This window comes from Silurus meridionalis, chromosome 28, assembly GCF_014805685.1.
Source record: "Silurus meridionalis isolate SWU-2019-XX chromosome 28, ASM1480568v1, whole genome shotgun sequence".
NCBI classification, from domain to species: domain Eukaryota; kingdom Metazoa; phylum Chordata; class Actinopteri; order Siluriformes; family Siluridae; genus Silurus; species Silurus meridionalis.
The window spans coordinates 11248516-11270523 of record NC_060911.1 but is presented as its reverse complement, the minus strand read 5'-3'; the positions used below and the strand labels follow the sequence as shown (position 1 = coordinate 11270523).

Sequence of the window (22008 nt, the reverse complement as noted above, 5' to 3'; positions counted from 1 at the left end):
AATCGCTGTCGAGGAACCGAATCACTACGGGCCAATCCTGGACAAGGAGGAGACGTCACGTGTCCGGAAATGAGGTGCAGGAAAAAGCCCGAGAAACAAAGAAAAAGTGCGGCGGCGTCCTTTTCTCGGAAGTGTGTCGTCAGACTGGCGGGGCTTCACTTGACCTTACAATGCTGAACTGAAAAGAAAACCCAAAGCAATTAATAAACTTCGGATTAAAAAGTAAAATATATAAACATTAGAGAAGATAAGAGATCTTTCTGTCGAAGGGAGCTCGTAGTCGGATAATCAGGTAGGCTCCATTTTTATATAGAAATGTCTGTGAAACAGTATGGAAGAGTTCGAGTTCATTCTTAATGACATTTATATTCAGTGTTATGATCTGTTTCCTTTACAGAGAAATGCGGATTAGAGTCATAGATTGATCTGATTTTGATCATGAAATAAGTTAGTAAGGAGGCTGAATACATGATTTGAGGATGGATGTGATAAATGTTATTTCAGCCTGACAACTGTACAGCTGTAAGAGAAAAGAGCAGGGATGGTGTCAGAAGAAGGACATCATTGTACTAGATAATAAGATGTAAACGATAATATACTGCACTTGGATTGGTACATAATCCATTTAGATGTGAGTTCAGGCCTAGACACACAGGCCTAACAGTAACACAAAGTTCTCATAGTAACTGTGTTGTCTTTTAAACATGTCTCTAAATATCAGCTGGGCAGTTCTAAATTCATGTCTAGCAAACGTGAAGCTTGTGAGTGATATTGAAAATGATATTCAACATGCTATGCTACAGCTTGCTAGCTACACTTCTAAACTAAAGTTTGTGGACACCTGAGCATAAAATTGCAATGTGCTTTTAGACATCGAAGTCCATGTTTAGACCCAGTGGCTGTTATAAAATCCATGAATTTATTGAGCAACTCAAGTATTATGTCTATGGATTCAGACTGTCATTAAAATATATACAGTCTAGTAAATGACTGCAGTTTGCATAACCAGTTCAGTAGGATTTAGGGGCAGAGCTCTACAGCAGAAGATCTTCCACTGCAAACCATGTAAAGCATATCTTCATGGAGGTGGTTTTGTGGGCTATTGTAATGCTTTAACAGGTTTGGCTCTCCTAGTTCAAGTGATGCAATAATTTTATGTAACCACATACATAGATCTTCTGTACAGTTGGGGGAGGAACCACGTATGGCTGGAAACTTCAGTTGTCCCAATACTTTTGTCTATATACTGGAATATGTTGGTGTGCTGCTGTGGACATGACTAACTGTATTGGTTGGATTGTTAAGCTCTCAACTGAAATGAGACGTTAATAGATTAATTTTGTGTGTATGTAGGATGGATCCGGCTCTGCTGCGAGAGCGCGAACTCTTTAAGAAGAGGGCTCTGTCCACTCCTGCAGTCGAGAAGAGACCGGCGTCCTCCGAAGCCTCAGGCTCTTCCAAGAAAAAGAAGAGCAAACCTGACAAAGACTCATCCTCAGGATCGAAAAACAGTGCAGGTGAGGTTTTGTGTGTGTGTGTGTGTGTGTGTGTGTGTGTGTGTGTGTGTGTGTTTTATTTTTTTTCCAGGCATACCCTATGCATATAGAATGTTTTCCATTAAAAAAAAGTTTTTCTTTTGCATCATTATAAAAGATTGTGATCGAGTGCTGGACTGGTCATTGTTGCAGGTACAGTTGGTACCAGAAAGACCAATTTTTTTTTTAAAACAAAAGTAAAGATATTCAGTCTCAGTTAAAAAGAAAACACTTTTTTTATTTTATTTTGCATAATGATTATTTTGGCAACGTCATGAAGGTCATTTCCTTTTGATTGTTAAGATCAGAGATCACTGTAAAACCAATGAATAGGGACAGATTTATTTATTAAATTCGCTATATATATTTCATATATATCCCAATTCCTGTGGGTGAAATTAATGCAATCTGAATTCTAGAAATGTATTTAATCATTTTTAGTTTCAAGTTTTTTAACTGTTATTTAGAAAGGACACGTATGGCCATGAGACTTTTAGTGACTGTCCATAAAAAGGGAAAAAACATTCAAGCAAGAAATTGTAAACTCACTTAAGAAGAGCAAAGGAACTGGTAAAAGGAACTGGTAAAAGGCATGAGGTACTAATGTATGCTCATTCATAATTAAGGGAGTGAATATCTCACAGGGCAGAAACCCTTTGCTCCAGGACTGACCTCAATGGGAAGTTTGAAGGTGATCACCAGGTTTTAGAGGATTGTTCTCTGGCCAAATGAAGGCGCACACTGAAGTTTGGCCATAACGAGGTTAGGGGAGTTACGGGTTTGAATCTTCCATTATACAGTGTTCCTGGAGCAGAGGGCCCAGCAGCCGGCTTCCTTGGTTGCATGTTGCTGATGCTGAGACTTAAAACCTCAACCTTTTGTTCAGTAACTTAGAACCTGCCAACTGCTGAGCCGATCTTACCCACTCTGAGGAGAGAATAGGGTTAGGTTTGTAAGCCAAAGATCACCTTCCAACTGTTCAACAAAGAAAATAGTTGTCAATGTATCAGCCTGGAAGTTCAGACTTTGGGACTTTGGGTCTTCCAGCAGGATGTGGTCTTAAGCATCGCTCCAAAGCTGTAAAAACATAAATTAAAGGTAGCGCACTGAAATAATTTGAATGGCCATTGTAAACTGACCGAACTACAAGCGTATGTCTGAGCAAGTAAGTCCAGAAACCTTCTGCAGATTACAGTTCTGTTTTTGACCAGCTTATTACAGGAGACATACAACATTTATGTAACCTAAAATGTGTTGTGAAACATACAGTTTAAAAGACTGCAGCTAAGATGCATTTGATGGATCTGCTTTTCTTTATTTACCTGTTTGAAGTTTCTCCTCTTTGGTAACATTATAATGTGTAGTTCTGAATGTGATGAAGACACTTTATATTTTTTAATAATTAAACATATTGTGCGAATGCTAATGCACAATTTACGGAGCCTGTTGCATTTACAGAGCCTGTCGAGAGCCTGCAAAACACACAGGAATTATACAGTGAATGATTGGAACAAAGTTCTGTTGGCAGATGAGTCCAAATGTGACTTGTCTGACTCTAAAAGAAGAACTTGTGTAAGATGGAGAACAGGAGAGATGATTTTAGTAGACTGCATCACCCACAAAGTCAGACATGGAGGTGGAAGCGTAAAGGTTTGGGGTTGTTTTGGATGAGGGAAGGTTGGAAACTTGTTTTGCAAAGTGAAAGGAATGTTTGGAGAAATGGACTGTTCAGATGCCGAGAGTGTGTAAAGCTGTTCTTCATGCTTAGGGAGGATTTTTCTATGAAAATGAAGTGGGACATCTGTACATTTACATTATTTGGTTGGTCAGTGTAAAGCCACACTGCTACATTACCGATTTTATTTTTGCATACAACAAAAGGAACATACATGTGTCTCTCAAAAACCAAAGACTAGTGTTTCCAAACTTTTGACATATATTTTTAATATATTAACATATATTTGACATCCTTTGGGATGTGCAATGAGGCTATGACCCAAGAATTACAATTAGGGTTTGCAGGACTGCTTATGTTTACTGTAATGAATGCAAAAAGTGATTGTGCAGTTATGTCATGATGAACAAAAGGAAATAATTCATCATACACACACACACGCATGCACAAATAACATTTTTAGCTATAGTGTATTTTAAGATACACTGCAAAAATGAAAATAAATTCATCACTATAATACATGTGCAAAAATCTTTATTTATATATATATATATATATATATATATATATATATATATATATATATATATATATATATATATATAAAATTAGTATCCTTTTTTTTTTTTTTTCCCCTTCTTTCGGCTCGCCCGTTAGTCGCCATAGTGGATCTTCCTTCCCCATACCACTCTGTCCTCTACATCTGCCTTTTTCAAATTAATTACCTGCATGTCTTCTCTCACCACATCCATAACCCTTCTCCTTGGTCTTCCTCTTTACCTTCTGCCAGGCAGCTCCATCCTCAGCATTCTCCTACTGATATACCCCATGTCTCTCCTCTGCACATTACCAATCCATCTCAATCGCGCCTCCCTCACCTTGTCTCCAAAATGTCCTACATGCGCTGTCCCTCTAATAAACATTTCTAATCCTGTCCATCCTCATCACTTCCAATGAAAATCTCAGCATCTACAGCTCTGCTACCTCCAGCTCCGCTTCCTCTGTTTAATCAGTGTCACTGTCTCTAAACCATACAACATTGCAGGTTTCACCACAGTCCTATAAACTTTCCCTTTCACTACTCCTCTCTTTCACACACATGTACTGTCTTTCTCCCACTGACTTTCATTCCCCTTCTCTCCAGCATGTACCTCCACCACTCCAGGCGCTTCTTCACCTGCTCCCGACTCTCATCACAAATAAGAAAATCTTTCGCAAACATCATAGTCCATGGAGACTCCTTTCTGACCTCATTATTCAACCTGTCCATCACCACTGCAAATAGGAAAGGGCTCAGAGCCGATTCTTGATGCAGTCCCACCTCCACCTTGAACCAGTCTATCATTCCTACTGCACACTTCACTGCTGTCATGCACCACCTTTACATACTTCTCTGCCACACGTAACTTCCCTGAATCTCACATTACATTCTTCCTCTTTCAGTTTCCATCATTTTATTTTTCTTTTACTTCTCACTCTTCTCCTCTTTTTCTTTAACTTCATCAGAAACTCTCCACTTAACTCTTACTGTACTCTTCCTTCAGGATTATTTATACACCATTTGTCTTTTCTTTCACACCATGATAGGAAAATTTAAACGCACCTCCAATATTCCCAGCCTTACTCCCTTTCCACTTAAGCTTCTGAACACACAACATATCTACCTTTCTTTTCTCAATCATATCAGCTACCTCTCTACCTTTACCAATCATAGTAACCATAGTAATCATACAAACCTTTAAAGTGCCCACCCAAACCTCCCCTCTTCTCCACTTCTGCTTTTCCTCCTTTGGCCAGCAGTAGCCTAATTCCCATCAGTACCCTGTTGGCTAACAATACCAGTGGTGGTTGTTGGTAACCGGGGCCTTGACCGGAATTTGGGTTTATGATCCGCATATTGGCACTAAGAATGCTCTGGCTTGTGCAACCCTAATGGCTGAGTTACATATGTATTATTAGTATATGGCCACCAAAATAAATGCAGGAGCAGGCAATCCTGTGCTTGTGTGGTGGGGTGCTGTCTTGTGCACACCTGCAATTAATATTTAACGAGGTGAAATTGATAACATTAAAGTAAGAGGGAAAAAATGTTCTTTACCAGGAAAAATCTTGCAGTTGAATGAAATTGCTGATCGCTATTCTAATGGTCACACATATTGCCTTCTGTTTCCCCTGCCCACCTTAATCGATACTCCCACAGCAGTGACTAATAAATGTAATAATGGACTAGACCAGGGGTGCACACACTTTTTCAGCATGCAAGCTACTTATAAAATGACCAAGTTAAAATGATCTACCTACTATAAAAATGCATAAATAAGTATCTATTTTTTTACGTCATGCGATCTACCCACACTGATCGACCGGTAGATCGCGATCTACATATTGGGCACCCCTGGACTAGACAATGAAACCCTTGTTTTTGACATTTTCTTCATAGACCTCTCTGTATACCAGAATATGAATCTTTATATCTTAATTTGATTGGTATGGCCTTGGTGTTAACAGCTATGTTGGCTGACGGCCAAATGTCACTAAACCATGCTTAGTCACTGCTTCCCGTTTTGATAGTACCGCTTTTATTTACAATAATATTATATAGTCAGTGTTTATTCATTGTGTTCCTTTTTTTTCTTTCTCAGAATTACGCATTGAAAGGTACAAATTTCTTTAGTTTTTGCCGATACTGTTTTCTGAGTCCTCATCCGTCCAAATCGTGTTCGGTGTCCATCTTTCATAATTGCACTTTCCTGCATCGCTTGTTTCCATGGTACGGGACTGGTTTCCATGCCCACGATAAGGCTATACAATTTCATCACTGGTACTGCGTCGGTTGCACACAGTCTTGGTCTTGCTGAAGCAGCTGCAGTCTAGCAGCTCATAGAGGAAAGCTAGGGTAGCCAGGGAGAGCACAGTGACTATGAAAAGGAGGAGGATTACAAAGCAGGCAATGTTCCAGCCATCGTGGAAAGGGATTGGCTGTTGGAATAAAGCAGGGATGCCACTGGAAACGGTCATGGTGATCTAGGAGGAAAAGACACAAATACAAGCATATGGTGAATGAGAGAGAGTGCCAGTGCCCGTGAGGCACCCATGAGACCTACAGCAGCATTAATGGAGCTGCAGGGACATCTGACAATTACCAATAGCTCTCTTCATGTGACAATAACCTTTAATATTGTTTCTGGGTTAGGGCTTTAAGGTAGGCTGTAAGTCACCACAAACCAGGTGCCAAAATTGGCTATGCTCTCAGGCTATTCCAAAAGGTATAATAATTATGTTTGGTGTGAAAAAACAAAACCCTATCAGAAGAACATGCGCACAATGAAGCATGGTGGTGGTAGCGTATTGCTTTAGGACTGCTTTTCCTTAGTCAGCTTCGAACTGGGGTTCAATGTAGGGGATCATGAATAGCTTTAAATGCCTGTAAAATATTTAGGGGAGAAGCTTCAGGTGTCTGCTGGTAAGCTGAAGATGCAAAGGGATGTCATATTCAGCATTACAATTACTTAAAGCGTACATCCAGCTCAACAAAGCAACCAAAAGTCCAGGTGTGCCTGATGATACGCTTCACTTGTACAAAAGTGGTATAATAAAATCAAACACTTTTAGTTTTGCGGTGTAGATTATTGTATTCTTGTCCTTTTTTATGCAAGTTCTGTGCTGTTAATATTTGTATTTTTACACTACAAAAATTGCCCATTTTATCAGAACTGTTGATTTTGTAGTATTAGTAGTTAGAATTAATTTTATAGCTGTGTGTGTGTGTGTGTGTGTGTGTATATATATACATACAATGACTCATGAAAATGTGTGACTGATTGCTTGTGATCATCTGTGCAGTCGTGTGTCTATAGCTTTGCTTATCATCTTAACTGTATTTGTATTCACTGATGTACGGGTTTGTGCGCTGCCAATCCGGTCCTATTGAAGGTTGTAATCTAGTTAGCAGTGCAATATGATCAGCTGTGTGTGTGCTTAGTGCATCCCTCTATTGAACACTTGTAGCGATGCTATTATAACCTATTAAACCCATCTCTATCTATCTTTCTACTAATGTCCTCTCCATTTGTCTGTCTATATCCTGTCTCTCTTTCTGTCGCTAAATGTCCATCGCACATCGCTGTACATATAGACAGGATTTCATTTTAACACCCATTGTTCTGTTTTGTATCCCATATGATGATCTTTTCCTCACTGTTGCCCCCCAAAGGTGTTTTTTTTTTTTTTTTTTTTTTTTTTTTTAAAGCCTATTCTCTATTATCTATTGACGTGTTGAGCACAATATCAACACAAACATCCTTATTATCTTGATTTATAGGTTTATGCACTAAAGTGATTTCATTTAACTCTTTAATTTAAAATTGAAAAAGAGTATCTCTGAAGGTGCAATATGTCTTTTAGAAGTGACCATCCCCTTTCCCCCCCGCCATATCACGCAGTAGTAGTAAGTGATTGTGCAGCTAAATAGCATACCGTCATTTCTAAATAACAATTACAGAGCTTTTTTTTTGCATTCTTTCACTTTAAGGAACAAAGCAGGTGCAAAGTGAGACTGAAAATGAGCAAATCCGCCTTTATTGTTTTTAGTCTTCAACAGTATCTGGTATCTGCCCTTTATGCATTAATTTATCTGTTGTCTAAATAGTAAACAAGGAGTGCACTGTCAGTGTGTGTGTGTGTGTGTGTGTGTGTGGGTGGGCAGGTGGGTGGCTTGATGTGTGTGTGTGTGTGTGTGTGTGTGTGTGTGTGTGTGTGCGGCTTGCTCTGTGTGTGTGCATGGGTGGGTTTGAGTCATCTTTTTGTGCTGTGCTGTTGCAGCTCTGCAAAATAAACCTAATAAAACATAAAGAAAGAAATGCAGTACCTGTAAAGCTGAGCTGAAGGACGGTGGAAGCGTCTGCCCATGCGTCTTGATACGTATTCTGCCCCTCTAATGCCCTTCTCCCTTTTCTGTTTCTTTCTTTCCCCACCCTGCAACTTCCTGCTGCATCACCATTGCTCAGCCGCTCTGTCCCTTAACAGATGCCACATCCCACGCGTCATTAATAACGCGTGAAGCCTGCAGTGATTGGCTGAGCTCCGTTGGGGTTAGGACAGGTTTCAGTAGGAAGCGATGCAGTATCTGTACACAGCATTATTCCTTTTTTGACAGTGAGCTCTGTCTTGTTGATTTTACACTGAGATTGTGTATTTCTTTAATTGCAGTGGACTTTTCTTTAATGTTCCTATTAAAAAAATAAAAAAATGCGTTTTATTCTTAAAAAGCAGTCTTCAGCATGGACCTTTCTAAAATGGTGGAATTATTTGCACTGGGTGTGTTTTTTTAATTGTCTTTTGTGTGTGCACCAAATACTTTAAATAAAGATCAAATATAAAATTATAACATTCAAAATTGTATTTCATAACAAAAATGTATCACTTGACAACTGGGAAAAGATAGAAATCATTTGAAAATGCCTTTATTATATTACATTATTAAGATAAGATATACCTTTTATTTACATTACATTAAATTATTTCCTAAAGTTTATTTCATCTGCCTTTTTCACTTACCAAAAAGAGAGTGCTCTGGCACATTATTATTATTATTATTATTATTATTATTATTATCTACATCATCATCATGCTACATATTTATTATCTGCACTGTTTGCACGATTGCTACTTTTTGCACTTCTGGTAGATCTATCTTTCTCTCTCTCTCATTTTATTTTATTAAATAATCTTCAATATATTTTCAAATCTTTCTTATTTATGTGACTTACCAATAAATGTGTACCAAAAAAAGAAAAGAAAGTCACTGATTTAGTTGTAAGTGGCTGGTCCTAATGCATTTGTTTATTTTATTTTTTTATTTTTATTTTTTTTCCCCAGACTCCAGTAATGGATCCTTTAATCTCAAAGCTCTCTCTGGAAGCTCAGGCTACAAGTTTGGAGTTTTGGCACGAATTGTCAACTACATGAAGGTAAAATCATTGTCAGGTGAAAGTCATTGTTCACTGTCTTCCTCCTTCCTTTCACAACTATTTCTCTCGGGAGTTTATCTTTTGGCATCGTCGTGCGTTTAAAAATCACCATCGGTGAAGCTTTTCTCCTGATGCCGTGCAGCTCAGAACACAGGTGAAGTGTGTTTTTTCATGCCCGGTTGTTTTCAGCGTGACGAATGATTCGCATTTCCTGTAGACAGTCCGAGTGAGCGGCAGGTCAAACGTCAGAGGAACATCATCCATATTTATGATGTGGTACGGCCCGATTCAGTGGGAGCGCATCTGATTTAATATAAAGAGTTTCATTGGTTCACCTGAACCCGTTCGGCAATTTCATTGGTCTAATGTTATGGAGCTCAGTTTTTTTTTGGCTTGAATATTGTGAAACCGGGAAAAATCCATAAATTAGCTGCTTCGTTGTTTAAGCCATGGGGTTCAAAGCATGGGGAAAAAAATTAGCGGCTTGTAGTCCGGAAAATACGGTAATCAATAACAGTAAGGAGTGGATTGTGGTGCTGTCCTGCAAATAGACAGCATGTCTATTTAGAAAATGTGAGCATTAATACAGGCCAGTTTGAGTCATTACACTTAATAACAGCATCATCATTATCTTCAGGATCCACATAACTCTGCAATGTTCAGCAGCCTGACTGTGCAGATTACATGCAGCATAACCAGCAGCATGCGATGCGAGAGTAAGCAGCATATATAATGCATAAATAAGCAAACATGGCTTCTGGGAAGACAGATGGTCTTATCTGAGATGGTTGTTGAAGAATCTGACCATCTGGAGTCCAAAGCTGTTGTAGATTGTAGCACTAATGTCCTGGATGCTTTTACATGTTAAACATTAAAGTGTTGCCGCACCACAGCTACAGGGTCCCTGGTTCACTCCTGGTTCAGCTCTCAGGTGAACAGTTTGTGTGTGCAGTCTCTGTGCATGTTGTACACATGTCCAAGTGAGTTTCCTCAGGGCTCTTCGGTTCTTGCACACAGTTTTTGAAGGAAGTCAGCAGTTTTCCAGCCATTTTGGAGAACTAACCACCTGTGGAGGCCAAACCATCATTTCCAGGACTCCTTGTTATGTTTGACACTGAAGATGGTTCTTAATGACATTGGTCCTGTTGCAGAGTAAATTTAGGGCCAATCAGGCCCCACCCTGATGGTCTCTGCAATCTCAGCATTAATTGACTACATTAATCTTTACCAAATCTCGAACTCCTTTTGCAGGAATGCTGCACCAAATTTGCAAGGAACCTTCACCATGATTAACTGTTGCCTGCAGACACTCATTATTGTACCCGTATTGTCTCTAAGGTGGACCAATATGTTTTTTTTTCTCTGGCCGATGCCTATTTAGATGTCAGACAGCCGATGGCCGAGATATGCAGATTTTTTGGCCGATTTTTCTTTTTTCTTTTTTTTTTTTTTCCCTTCATACCATAAATCCAATGGTTAAAAGACGTGATACAGAAAATTTATGTAATTGAACATTTATTGCACAACACAAGTCTCTTCAATCAGTGCAGTTGGTAGCAGGTTTTGGTACCAGAGCATAACTGTAGCCTAAACCAGTGTTAATTTTGACAACATATTTAGATTTAGTCTTGGACTTTGACTGAAATAGTGTTTAGTTTGTTATATTTAAGTTATCTGAATAGTTTTTTGTCTAGTTATAGTCAACTATATAACATAAGATTAAAGTCGATTAAATCTGCAGCAGAATTTACATGACTGAAAACTAATAGGTTTTGTTCAAATGTTATGCAAGTATTTCTCTACAATTCCCAAACTCTTTATATAATTCTGGAGAAACATCTGTATAAATGAATAATGTATTAAACAGGCACATAAATATCTGTTGACCTAATAAATATTTATTTAAATAAATAAAAACTTCTCATAGAGAAACAAGTATTAAGTAACGTTTATATTTTATTTTCATGATGTTTGTCAATTAGATGATTTATTTTGCTTTTCTTTGAAACAGTCACCCTTTTAGCTACTGTCTCCATCATTAGAACAGTCCGCATCTTCAGTCGTTGTGAGTGGTAGTCCTGTGCATCCAGTCCATTTTGTTTTGGTTTGTAGTTCTTTAGTCACTTTTGTACTTTGAGTCACTCAGAAAAGCTGTTGCAAATTTTGCTGGGATGCAGAAGGTTTATTTGAACTTGTTGGTTGGCATTAGAGGTCTTCTGTATGTGGGTGGTTGAAATAGTTGGAAAAACAGGTTAATATGATTATTCCTTCTCTCACACACCCCGCTCACTCAAGCACACGCAAGCGCACACACACACACACACACACACACACGCACGTGCACAAAGAAACTGAAAAAAGCAATAGAAATTAAAACACAGCATAACATTCATTACTTAAATAAAAAGAAAGCTAAGAAAGTTATTTTCTTACATTTTGTTCCAAGTGTCTGTCATGCCGGCCCCAGGTAATCGAGCAGTCCCTATTGTCCAGCCCTGTATCATATTTCAGGTTTAGTGATACACACTAACTAGAGTAAGCTGTTAATCAACATTTATAAAACTCTTCTTCTTCTTTTGGCTGCTCCCGTTAGGGGTCACCACAGCGGATCATTCGTCTCCATACCACCCTGTCCTCTACATCTGCCTCTTCCAAACCAACTACCTGCATGTCTTTCCTCACCACATCCATAAACCACCTCCTTACCCTTTCTCTTTTCCTCCTCCCTGGTGGCTCCATCCTCAGTATTCTCCCACCGATATACCCCATGTCCCTCCTCTGCACACGTCCAAAATGTCCTAAATGCACTGTCCCTCTAATAAACTAATTTCTAATCCTGTCCATCATCGTTACTCCTAATGAAAATCTCAACATCTTCAGCTCTGCTACCTCCAGCTCCATCTCTTGTCTTTTACTTAATGACGCTGTCTCTAAACCATACATCATCGCAGGTCTCACCATAAATTTTCCCTTTCACTCTCAGATACCCTTCTACCCTGCACTCTTTTCTTAACTTTTACAACACACTCTCCATTACTTTGCACTGTTGACCCCAGGTACCTGAACTCCTCCACCTCTTCTTGCTGCAACCACACCCCCCTCCCGCTCAACCTGCTCCCTACTCTCACCACAAATCACAATATCATCCACAAACATTATAATTCAGGAAAACTTCTGTCTGTCCTCGTTCGTCAACCTGTCCATCACCACTGCAAAAAGGAAAGGGCTCAGAGCCGATCCTTGTTGCAGTTTAACTACCACCTTGAACCAGTTTTTCGTTCCTACTGCACACTTCACTGCTGTCACACTGTCCTGCACCACCCTCACATACTTCTCTGCCACACCAGACTTTCTCATACAGTACCACAACTCCTCTCTCTCCACCCTGTCGTACGCTTTCTTTAAATCAACAAACACACAATGCAACTCCTTCTGAAATTATATATTCTTCTCCATCAACATTCTCAAAGCAAATATCACACGTAGTACTTTTCCTCGGCATGAAACCATACTGTTGCTCACAGATGGTCATCTCTTCTCTCAGCCTGGCTTCCACTACTCTTTCCCGTAACTTCATGGTGTGACTGATCAACTTTATTTCCTTTATTCTTAAAGATCAGTACCAGCACACAATTGATCGTCATAAGTTAGCTCACGATTAATCGCAACTTAATCACACATTATCTGTTCTAAATGTACCATAAATTAATACTTTTAATACTATGTTTTTAATACTCTAATCAAAATAGACATGGACAAATTTGGATGATTTATGCAATTGTATGTTTATTATTAGTGAAACCAAACTCAACACAAAGCATAAAGACAAAATATTATTGTAAATGTTTAAAGTAATTATGGTTTTGAAATTACGTAAATCATCATGGGAGAGTTATGTTCTCTCAGGCAAGCACAGAACGTACATGCACAGTTTGGTGTATCAGACACGCCGGCCTTATCGGCCTAATTTGTAGCACAAACAGCCGTTGCTGATAAATAATAATAATAAAAAAAAAAAAAACCAAAAATCAGCACGCTCAATCACTCGACCTCTCCAGCTCTTTGGGAGCGTGGGATATGTTAGGCAGGAAGAGAAGTCTGTTCTTGAAGTTGATATGTTGGAAGGTGGAATAATGGGCACGTGCGAAGGTTTTGCAGCATTGAAAAATACAAGCTATGTTGGCAAGAGGACTGGAACAGGACATCTCTAAAACAACAGGTCTTGTGATGTGTTCCTGGGATACGGTGTGGAAGATGGGACGATGGGAAGAGCGGAAGTAGGTGGTGGTATTGTGATGCTCTGTGCAATTTTCTGCTCGGAAACCTTGAATCCTTGCTTTCATGTGAATTTTACTTTGACATGTACCACCTACTTAAAAATTCTTGCAGACTTAATCTACATCTTCATGGCTCTGATATTCCTTGATGCCCTGTTTCAGCAGGATATTGCCTCTAAAACACTGCAAAAATTGTTCAGGAAAGGTTTGAGAAAGATCAAGGTGTTGACTTTGCATTCAAATTAGCCAGATCTCAATCTGATTGAGCATCTGAGAGATGTGCTGAACAAACAAGTATGTTCCATAGAGTCCCCATCTCATTACAGACTTCTGCTGACGATATCTTGCTTCCAGATTCCACAGCACACCTTCTTGTGGAGTCAATACCTTGAAGGGTCAGAGATGTTTTTTTTTTTTTTTTTTGTAGCTTTACTCCATATTAGGCAGATTGTTTTAATGTGTGTGTGTGTGTGTGTGTGTGTGTGTGTGTGTGTGTGTGTGTGTGTGTGTGTGTGTGTGTGTGTGTGTGTGTGTGTGTGTGTGTGTGTGTGTGTAGTGTAAACAGGAGGACATGCATGAACAGCATGTGTTTTTGTTGAAGGACATTATTAGCTTAGATTTCGGCCTGACATCAGTCTCTGACTCGGGCCCAAGAAAAACATTTTGTTTACGGGTTTATGCCAGATTGTATCATGTCTCTGTATGCAAGCCCATGTACTCAGGATAGCACACATGGCTGCCAATCTTGTGTTACTGGCTGACACAGCACTAATTACATTTTACTGCTTTCTTTTCTTCTCTTTCACTCCCTAGACGAGGCATCAGAGAGGAGACACTCATCCACTATCCCTGGAGGAGATTTTAGATGAGACTAAGCTGTTGGACATTGGCTTGAAGCAGAAGCAATGGCTCATGTCTGAGGTGCGTTATGAATAAACTCATCCTATTTTCTTTAATGTTCAGTATGTGATTTAAAAATGGGTTTCTTTCTTTCCATCATTTCCAGAAAGCTGTATGGGAAATGTGCTTTGGCCTTATGCCAATTAATAAGATTTAAGTTGCTGACTGGATACAAATCACAACTGTATAGTGGCTCTAATCCAATGAAAATCAGTTCTGAGTGGTGGTATTTGCCACACTATGCCACAGTTTAGCTCAACTGGTGTTAATTGCTGTCTATGGTGCTTTTAATCATTTTCAGGTTTCAAGGTCAAGGTGGTTTCAATTTTATTATATTTCTGGTGTAAATATGAAATTGTTTGTCTTTTTCTGTTCCACTTTCTCAGGCGTTGGCAAGTAACCCCAAGATTGACGTGCGTGAAGGGAAATACGCATTTAAACCTAAATACCATCTGAAAGACAAGAAAGCACTGCTCAGATTGCTGGATAAGCATGACCAGCAGGGGTTAGGAGGAGTACTGCTGGACGATGTGGAAGAGGGCCTGCCCAATGCTGCCAAGGCCATTAAAGTACAACAACTTTTGTTTAGTTAAGATTAGGGCTGGGCAATAAATCGATTTTTTCGATTAACTCGAATGTGTAGTTACATCAATCTGTTGTAATAAAAATCGGGTTTCTCTTTAATGTCCGCCGACGCTCCCCTCTGGGCTTCTATAGTTTCGAACGAACTCGGCCCTCCCCCCGCGCGTTTGCCATAGAGATACACAAACAACATGGCAGCGAGCAAGCAAAGGTATTAGTACCACCAATTTACTACAGCACCTCAAACAGAGGCATGCTGTCGAGTGGGAGAGATGTAGTGCCCTACGAAGTGAACAGTGGCAGCACAAGACTGCGCTTAAGCAGCCGCATCCTGAAAATACACGGTTAAGCAGACGCACTTTGTTTAGTGTTGCGCGTCTAATCGTACACTTACAGTATGGGTGGTGGGAGCGGTCAAAATACCTGTAAAGACGCTTCAGAACGGCATTTCCGTTAAGAAACAGAAAAATCAGAGCATTTAAATCACCACATTCAAACACTCATAAAACAGTTTTTAGAGGTTTGCTCAATCTTTCAAATAATTCTTATTTAGAATCTCCGTCTATTATATTCTTATTTCAAATTTCAACTCGTTTTACTGTGGAGTTTTTAAGAAAAGTAAAGACAAAATCACTCCAAGCATCACTGCATTTTTAACCATGTTCCACATTCAAACACTCATAAAACATTTTTCTTTATAGGTTTGCTCATTTTATGTTATGTTACGTTCTATTTTCACAATTTACAATGGCAGGGAGCCATCTTGTATTTTTGGCTTGTTGTTTCTGAGTGCACTTTAACCCAAAGTGGGTTATAATCCCAGAAGGGTAAATAAACTTTATTTAATAAAGTTAAAACGTTTTTTTTTTTTTTTTTTTTTTTAAGCAGGGGGGGGGGGGGGAAATCGATTTAAATAGCAAATCGGATTTTTTGTGAAAATCGCCCAGCCCTAGTTAAGATAAGACCTCTCATACCTATCATACCACTACTAATAAAACTAATGTTTTAACCTTTTCTTAATAATTTATATATTATTATTATAATAATATATATATATTAATATTCATATACTTAATAATAAATACTAAAAAAACGTTCTATAAATTCTATAAATTTCTATAAATCTACAGATGAGATTTCATAATTTGCCATAACCAGGTTTAGGTCTAAGGATATGAATAACATAAAGACATTTTACTCCAAGAAACTTTACTCTGCATTGCTGTTTAAACTTTCAATTGTTTCTGAAGTATCTGCTGAAAACTTCTCAATGTTTTTAGATGGAATTTCTTTTCAGCTTATTTTGTTAATTCTGTGCATAGGCTCTTGGAGATCAGATCATATTTGTGTCCAGACCTGACAAGAAAAAGATTCTCTTCTACAATGACAAACACTGTCACTTCGAAGTCGATGAAGGTGAGTCAGTGTGAGCTAGAAATCACACTGCACGTGCCACGTACCTGTGTATTACAAACAACAGTTACATTTAGTAAAAAATGACCTGTAAACAGCTTGAAGTTCAAAGGACTGGATAAGAATCTTGCTTCGGTGAACCACAGGGCAACATATTTACCGCTGTCCTGTTGCTCCTCTTTGCTCTGTATTTCTTAATTAAAATAAGATGTGGCAATTGGTTGATTAGAATAGCAGTGATCCAAATCTAAATCCAAAACTGTCTTGTTAATCAGAATTCTCCGTAATCCCATTCAAAGCCTTTTAATTCCTCACTGTCTGAAACTTTCTGCTTACTGTGCCGAAATATGTGTTTTCTGTCAACTTTCGTTAGCTTAAAGTAATCTCCTATAAGGGATTATAATGAATTCCCCAATGACTTCTAAATTATGCATACCATGTTAGTGATCAAATTCGTTGCCTGAAATGGAACTAACTTTTACTTAAAAAATTAAACACATTTTTTATGGACCGTGCAGTTAGTGTAGGTGTACAGTTTTGGATGGTGTGGAACGTGTGTTCTGTCACATGCAGAGTTCCAGAAGCTGTGGCGCAGTGTTCCAGTGGATTCCATAGACGATGACAAGATTGAAGAGTACTTGAAAAGACAGGGCATCTCATCCATGCAGGATACAGGATCAAAGAAAATAGTGCGTATACATACATCTTTAATATATCGTTCAGTTTAATCCAATTTATTTGTATAGCTGTTTTAATAACAGATACCGTCAAAAACCAGCTTTAAAGAAATACATAGTCAAGTCAAGTTTATTTCTATAGCGCTTTTCACAACAGACATTGTCTCAAAGCAGCTTTACAGAAATCAACAGTCAAGGTGAATAGTGTGCATTTAGGTGCACACAGGTTTAGGAAACACATTTTAAAGGAATGTCTTTTATATATTCATTTTCCCCTGATGAGTAAGCTTTTTGAGTGGTGATATGAGAGAAATTAACCTTGAAAGGAACCAGACTCGAAAGGAAATTTTTTGTCCACATCTGATTGACATGTTTTATGTCAATTTTTACTTATGGAGTGCAAAAATATCAATCAGTTGTAGTTCGAATCCATTTTCAAGAAGTATCCTATGCCAACTAGAGATCCCTCCGTGGATCTTTCCACTTCATCCAGGCCTGCCTCTGGATAGTGTTCTCTTCGATCAGAGGCCCCTCTGTGCAACTGGGGACGGTTTCTCATCAAAGCCTTGGGTGGTTCCATTATATTCTGGAGTAAGAACAGGAGCTTTGAGGATGGATTTGGACTGTAGTTGATGTCAACAGTCTGCTACACTGACTCAGGACTACAGTTTGCTTCTGATCATCACCACTGTACCCCGCAACATTGTATATCTGCAATTAATAGACATTTGGTGCAACCCAGATGAGGATGGGTTTCCTCTTGAGTCTGGTTCCTCTCAAGGTTTCTTCCTTGTGCCATCTCGGGGAGTTTTTCCTTGCCACAGTCACCACCGGCTCGCTCATCATGGACAGATTCATTTTTTATAACCACATTATCTGTGTAAAGCTGCTTTGAGACAATGTTCATTGTTAAAAGCGCTATACAAATAAAAATTTATTGAATTGAAAAATAGTCAAACAAAATGTTCAATAAGACAAATTTATAAAGTTCAAACTTGACCTCTAACTGTTAACAAAACAAAAGAAAACACTAACACTGGAGACCCAAAATGCTAAATCATCTCTTTCTCTTTGACTATATCAAAACAATTATACACTTTTTCTATGGTGAATCCACCCAAAAAAGTACAAACACGCCTTGCCATCAACGTGAAAGGTGCATTAAAATGCCACTGTATAAAGTTCATTTCATCCATTTTTAAACTTTTATCTTCTGTAGACACCAATCCAAAAGAGGAAGAAGCCGGTGACACAGAAGAAGAGACGGTTCAAGACTCACAACGATCATCTGAATGGTGTTTTGGAGGACTACTCTGACGGAGTAGTCCCCAATAAGAAGTGACACACAGTCATGTGGGTTAGGACCCACATGAGGGATAAAGACTCAAAATAAAAATTTGTGTGCGTGTGCACTGTATCTTATTGCCAAAACCACATGGAGACTAACAGACAAAATTCTAATGTGAAGTGACTGTAAATAGGTTTTTTTTTTGTCAGCACTTTAACAACTATGTTGAAGGCTTTTTTAGAATAAAACTTTAAAACAATTTTTTTGTGTGTGTAATCTTTGTTTAAAAAAAAAATAAAAAAATTCAATGATATTTTTTTTATATCATTAGCGTTGTAAAGTTTACCACCCCTTTTGTTTTAGGATTGGTGTATTGCTTGTCTATTTTAAATCAACATTAAAACAAAAAGTTAAAAACGTAAAGAAAATAAGGTAGTGGAAACAGGAACAACCCAGATGAAGCTTTGGGTGTGAGCTACAAGGCAGCAACATGACCTGCTACACCACTGAGAAATAATAGTAAATTTAGTCATAGTGCACAAAGTAATTGATGTTCTAGAATCCAACACGCAAACACATTAACAGAGCTCCTGTAAGAATGCGAACAGCCAAACATCACTAATGGACGGAGTACCCCAATAAATGAATTTTATGTATCATTTATATCATATGTTAAAAAAAAAAAAGATATACAGTGGGTACGGAAAGTATTCAGACCCCCTTACATTTTTTTTACTCTGTTATATTGCAGCCATTTGCTAAAATTATTTATTTTCCTCATTAATGTACACATAGCACCCCATATTGACAGAAAAACAGAATTGTCATTGTTGCAGGTTTATTAAAAAAGAAAAAACTGAAATATCACATGGTCTTTAGTATTCAGTGACATTCATATTTAACTCAGGTGCTATCCATTTCTTCTGATCATCCTTAAGATGGTTCTAGACCTTCAATTGAGTCCAGAAATGTTTGATTATAGTGATTGGACTTGATTAGGAAAGCCACACACCTGTCTATATAAGACCTTACAGATCACAATACATGTCAGAGCAAATGAGAATCATTAGGTCAAAGGAACTGCCTGAAGAGCTCAGAGACAGAATTGTGGCAAGGCACAGATCTGGCCAAGGTTACAAAAATATTTCTGCTGCACTTAAAGTTCCTAAGAGCACAGTGGCCTCCATAATCCTCAAATGGAAGACGTTTGGGACGACCAGATCCCTTCCTAGAGCTGGCCGTCCGGCCAAACTGAGCTATCGGGGGAGAAGAGCCTTGGTGAGAGAGGTAAAAAAGAACCCAAAGATCACTGTGGCTGAGCTCCAGAGATGGAGATGGGAGAAAGTTATAAAAAGTCAACCATCACTGCAGCCCATCACCAGTCGGGGCTTTACTGCAGAGTGGCCCGACGGAAGCCTCTCTTCAGTGCAAGACACATGAAAGCCTGCATGGAGTTCTCCAAGATGGTGAGAAATAAGATTCTCTGGTCTGATGAGACTAAGATATAACTTTTTGGCCTTAATTCTAAGCAGCATGTGTGGAGAAAACCAGGCACTGCTCATCACCTGTCCAATACAGTCTCAACAGTGGTGGCAGCATCATGCTGTGTTTTTTTTAATTTTAGCTGCAGGAACAGGACGACTGGTTGCAATCGAGGGAAAGATGAATGCGGCCAAGTAAAGGGATATCCTGGAAGCAAACCTTCTCCAGAGTGCTCTGGACCTCAGACTGGGCCGAAGGTTTACCTCCCAACAAGACAATGATCCTAAGCACACAGCTAAAATAACGAAAAAGTGGCTTCACAACAACTCTGTGACTGTTCTTGAATGGCCCAGCTAGAGCCCTGACTTAAACCCAATTGAGCATCTCTGGAGAGACCTAAAAATGGCTGTCCACCAACGTTTACCATCCATGCTGAAAGAACTGGAGAGGATCTGCAAGGAGGAATAGCAGAGGATCCCCAAATCCAGGTGTGAAAAACTTGTTGCATCTTTCCCAAAAAGACTCATGGCTGTATTAGATCAAAAGGGTGCTTCTACTAAATACTGAGCAAAGGGTCTAAATACTTAGGACCATGTGATATTTCAGTTTTTAATTTTTAATAAATCTACAAAAATGTCAACAATTTGTGTTTTTCTGTCAATATAGGGTGCTATGTGTACATTAATGAGAAAAATAAATGAACTTTGAACTTCCTCTTTTGAGGAAAAGAAATGATTTTAGCAAATGGCTGCAATATAACAGAGTCCTACACTGTCTTGTGTTGTCTTACACTGTTTGCACCAGGTTGCACATGATGCACTTTATGTGGTGAGGACACTTACTAGTCCTTAGCTCTGTGTTTTCTGTTATGTAGCTTTTTGTTGTTAAATGTTGCTCCAGTTTTCAGGAGAAACGTTGTCTCATTTAGCTGTGTACTGCGTCAGCTATATATGGTTGAAATGACAATAAAAGCTTCTTGACTTCTTGACTTGACTTGAACAAGCTCAATTTACTGTATAATTGCTGCTATGATAATCCAGCATCCAAAGCAGTGTTTAGTGCTGAAACTTCTCATAAAAACCTGTCTATGCCATTTTTTTTCTTTCTTTTTTGGATTGGTGTATTGCTTGTCAAATAATTGAAGACTACAGCAGGGGGCAAAGCTGCTCTCTTACAAAGACCCAAAGTTATGGAACAGCCGTTTGCCTTAGGGAACAATTAGTGTTTGGGACTCAGGCTGAAAACATATTTATTTAGTCAAGCCTTTTGTCAGTAGGTTTTTCTTATATAAAGGATCAGATCAGATCTGAAATTTGTATGCTGTCATCCCCTCACTCTCAGGCATTCAATCAGGTTTGTTGACGGTGGTGTGGTGGGTTGTCTTTTAACCCAGAGATCCCTCATGTTTGTATTACCTTCTGGTTCTCCCTTTTAGCTATGCTGCCATAGCGGGTCCTGCTGGAGTCCCCAACTGCACAGTGTCCTTAACTTTTATACAACAATTAGGGTACTTTAATAATCCATATTTCTCTCTCCCTGTTACCACTCTCTCTCAGTTGAGTTAAACATGCTCCTGGGGTACCAGTGACCAGTGTTCCTGCCCCTCTCCTCTTCTTAGATCTGCCCGCTTTGTCTTGGCCTGCCTCTGGATGGTGTTCTCTTCAGCTAGGGATGGTTTCACATCAACAACCGGGGGATCCATGGAATTACGGAGCAGCACAGAAGGTTTTGAGGATGGATTTGGACTATACTTAATGTCAACAGCATGCTACAATGATTAAGGACTACAGGTTGCATCTGATCACCATCACTGCACACCTCAACAACATTAATCTGTAATAAATATACATTCGGATTAGGATAGGTTCCCTCTTGAGTCTGGTTCCTCTCAAGGTTTCTTCTATAAGCCATTTCAGGGATTTTTTCCTTGCCACAGACGCCACTGGCTTGCTCGTTAGGGACAAACTTACAGTTATAAAGAACAATCTTATTCATTACATAACATGGAATTGAATTGTCCATTTTACATGGATTTTGAAAGAGTGAAAAACTGAAAGAAAAATAATTTAGTTAAAACATGAACAAACTAGATGAAGCTTTTGGAGTAAACCTTGGACCCCAGAGCTACGAATGGACATTCTTTGGCTGAGTTGGCATAAGTAATTGTTAATAAGCCATGGTGCTTATTTCTTGCTTTGGTAAAGGAAAAA

The 22008-nt window shown here is 38.8% G+C and overlaps 2 protein-coding genes across 2 annotated transcripts; one reads left to right on the top strand and one right to left on the bottom strand.

Moving 5' to 3' along the window:
• Positions 1–83: 83 nt before the first annotated feature.
• gtf2e2 (general transcription factor IIE, polypeptide 2, beta) lies at positions 84–18575 on the top strand. The gene is made up of 8 exons (XM_046842845.1): positions 84–292; positions 1354–1517; positions 9088–9179; positions 14270–14377; positions 14743–14925; positions 16261–16354; positions 16925–17040; positions 18248–18575. Exons 2-8 carry the CDS (start codon positions 1355–1357, stop codon positions 18368–18370), a joined length of 879 nt encoding a protein of 292 aa, XP_046698801.1. The 5' UTR covers positions 84–292; position 1354; the 3' UTR covers positions 18371–18575.
• On the bottom strand, positions 4590–8210 carry smim18 (small integral membrane protein 18). Its single transcript, XM_046842847.1, has 2 exons — positions 8078–8210; positions 4590–6234 (listed from the first exon to the last, which is right to left on the bottom strand). The coding sequence occupies exon 2, from the start codon at positions 6226–6228 to the stop codon at positions 6013–6015; it is 216 nt and encodes a 71-aa protein (XP_046698803.1). The 5' UTR covers positions 6229–6234; positions 8078–8210; the 3' UTR covers positions 4590–6012.
• Positions 18576–22008: the final 3433 nt, after the last annotated feature.

Bases quoted from the DNA above. Each gene is read 5' to 3' on its own strand.
- smim18 (XM_046842847.1), bottom strand. From the start codon at position 6,228: ATGACCGTTTCCAGTGGCATCCCTGCTTTATTCCAACAGCCAATCCCT.
- gtf2e2 (XM_046842845.1), top strand. From the start codon at position 1,355: ATGGATCCGGCTCTGCTGCGAGAGCGCGAACTCTTTAAGAAGAGGGCT. The intron at 1,518-9,087 runs GTGAGGTTTTGT...TTTTTTCCCCAG, and splicing joins AGGATCGAAAAACAGTGCAG to ACTCCAGTAATGGATCCTTT. The intron at 14,926-16,260 runs GTACAACAACTT...TTCTGTGCATAG, and splicing joins ATGCTGCCAAGGCCATTAAA to GCTCTTGGAGATCAGATCAT.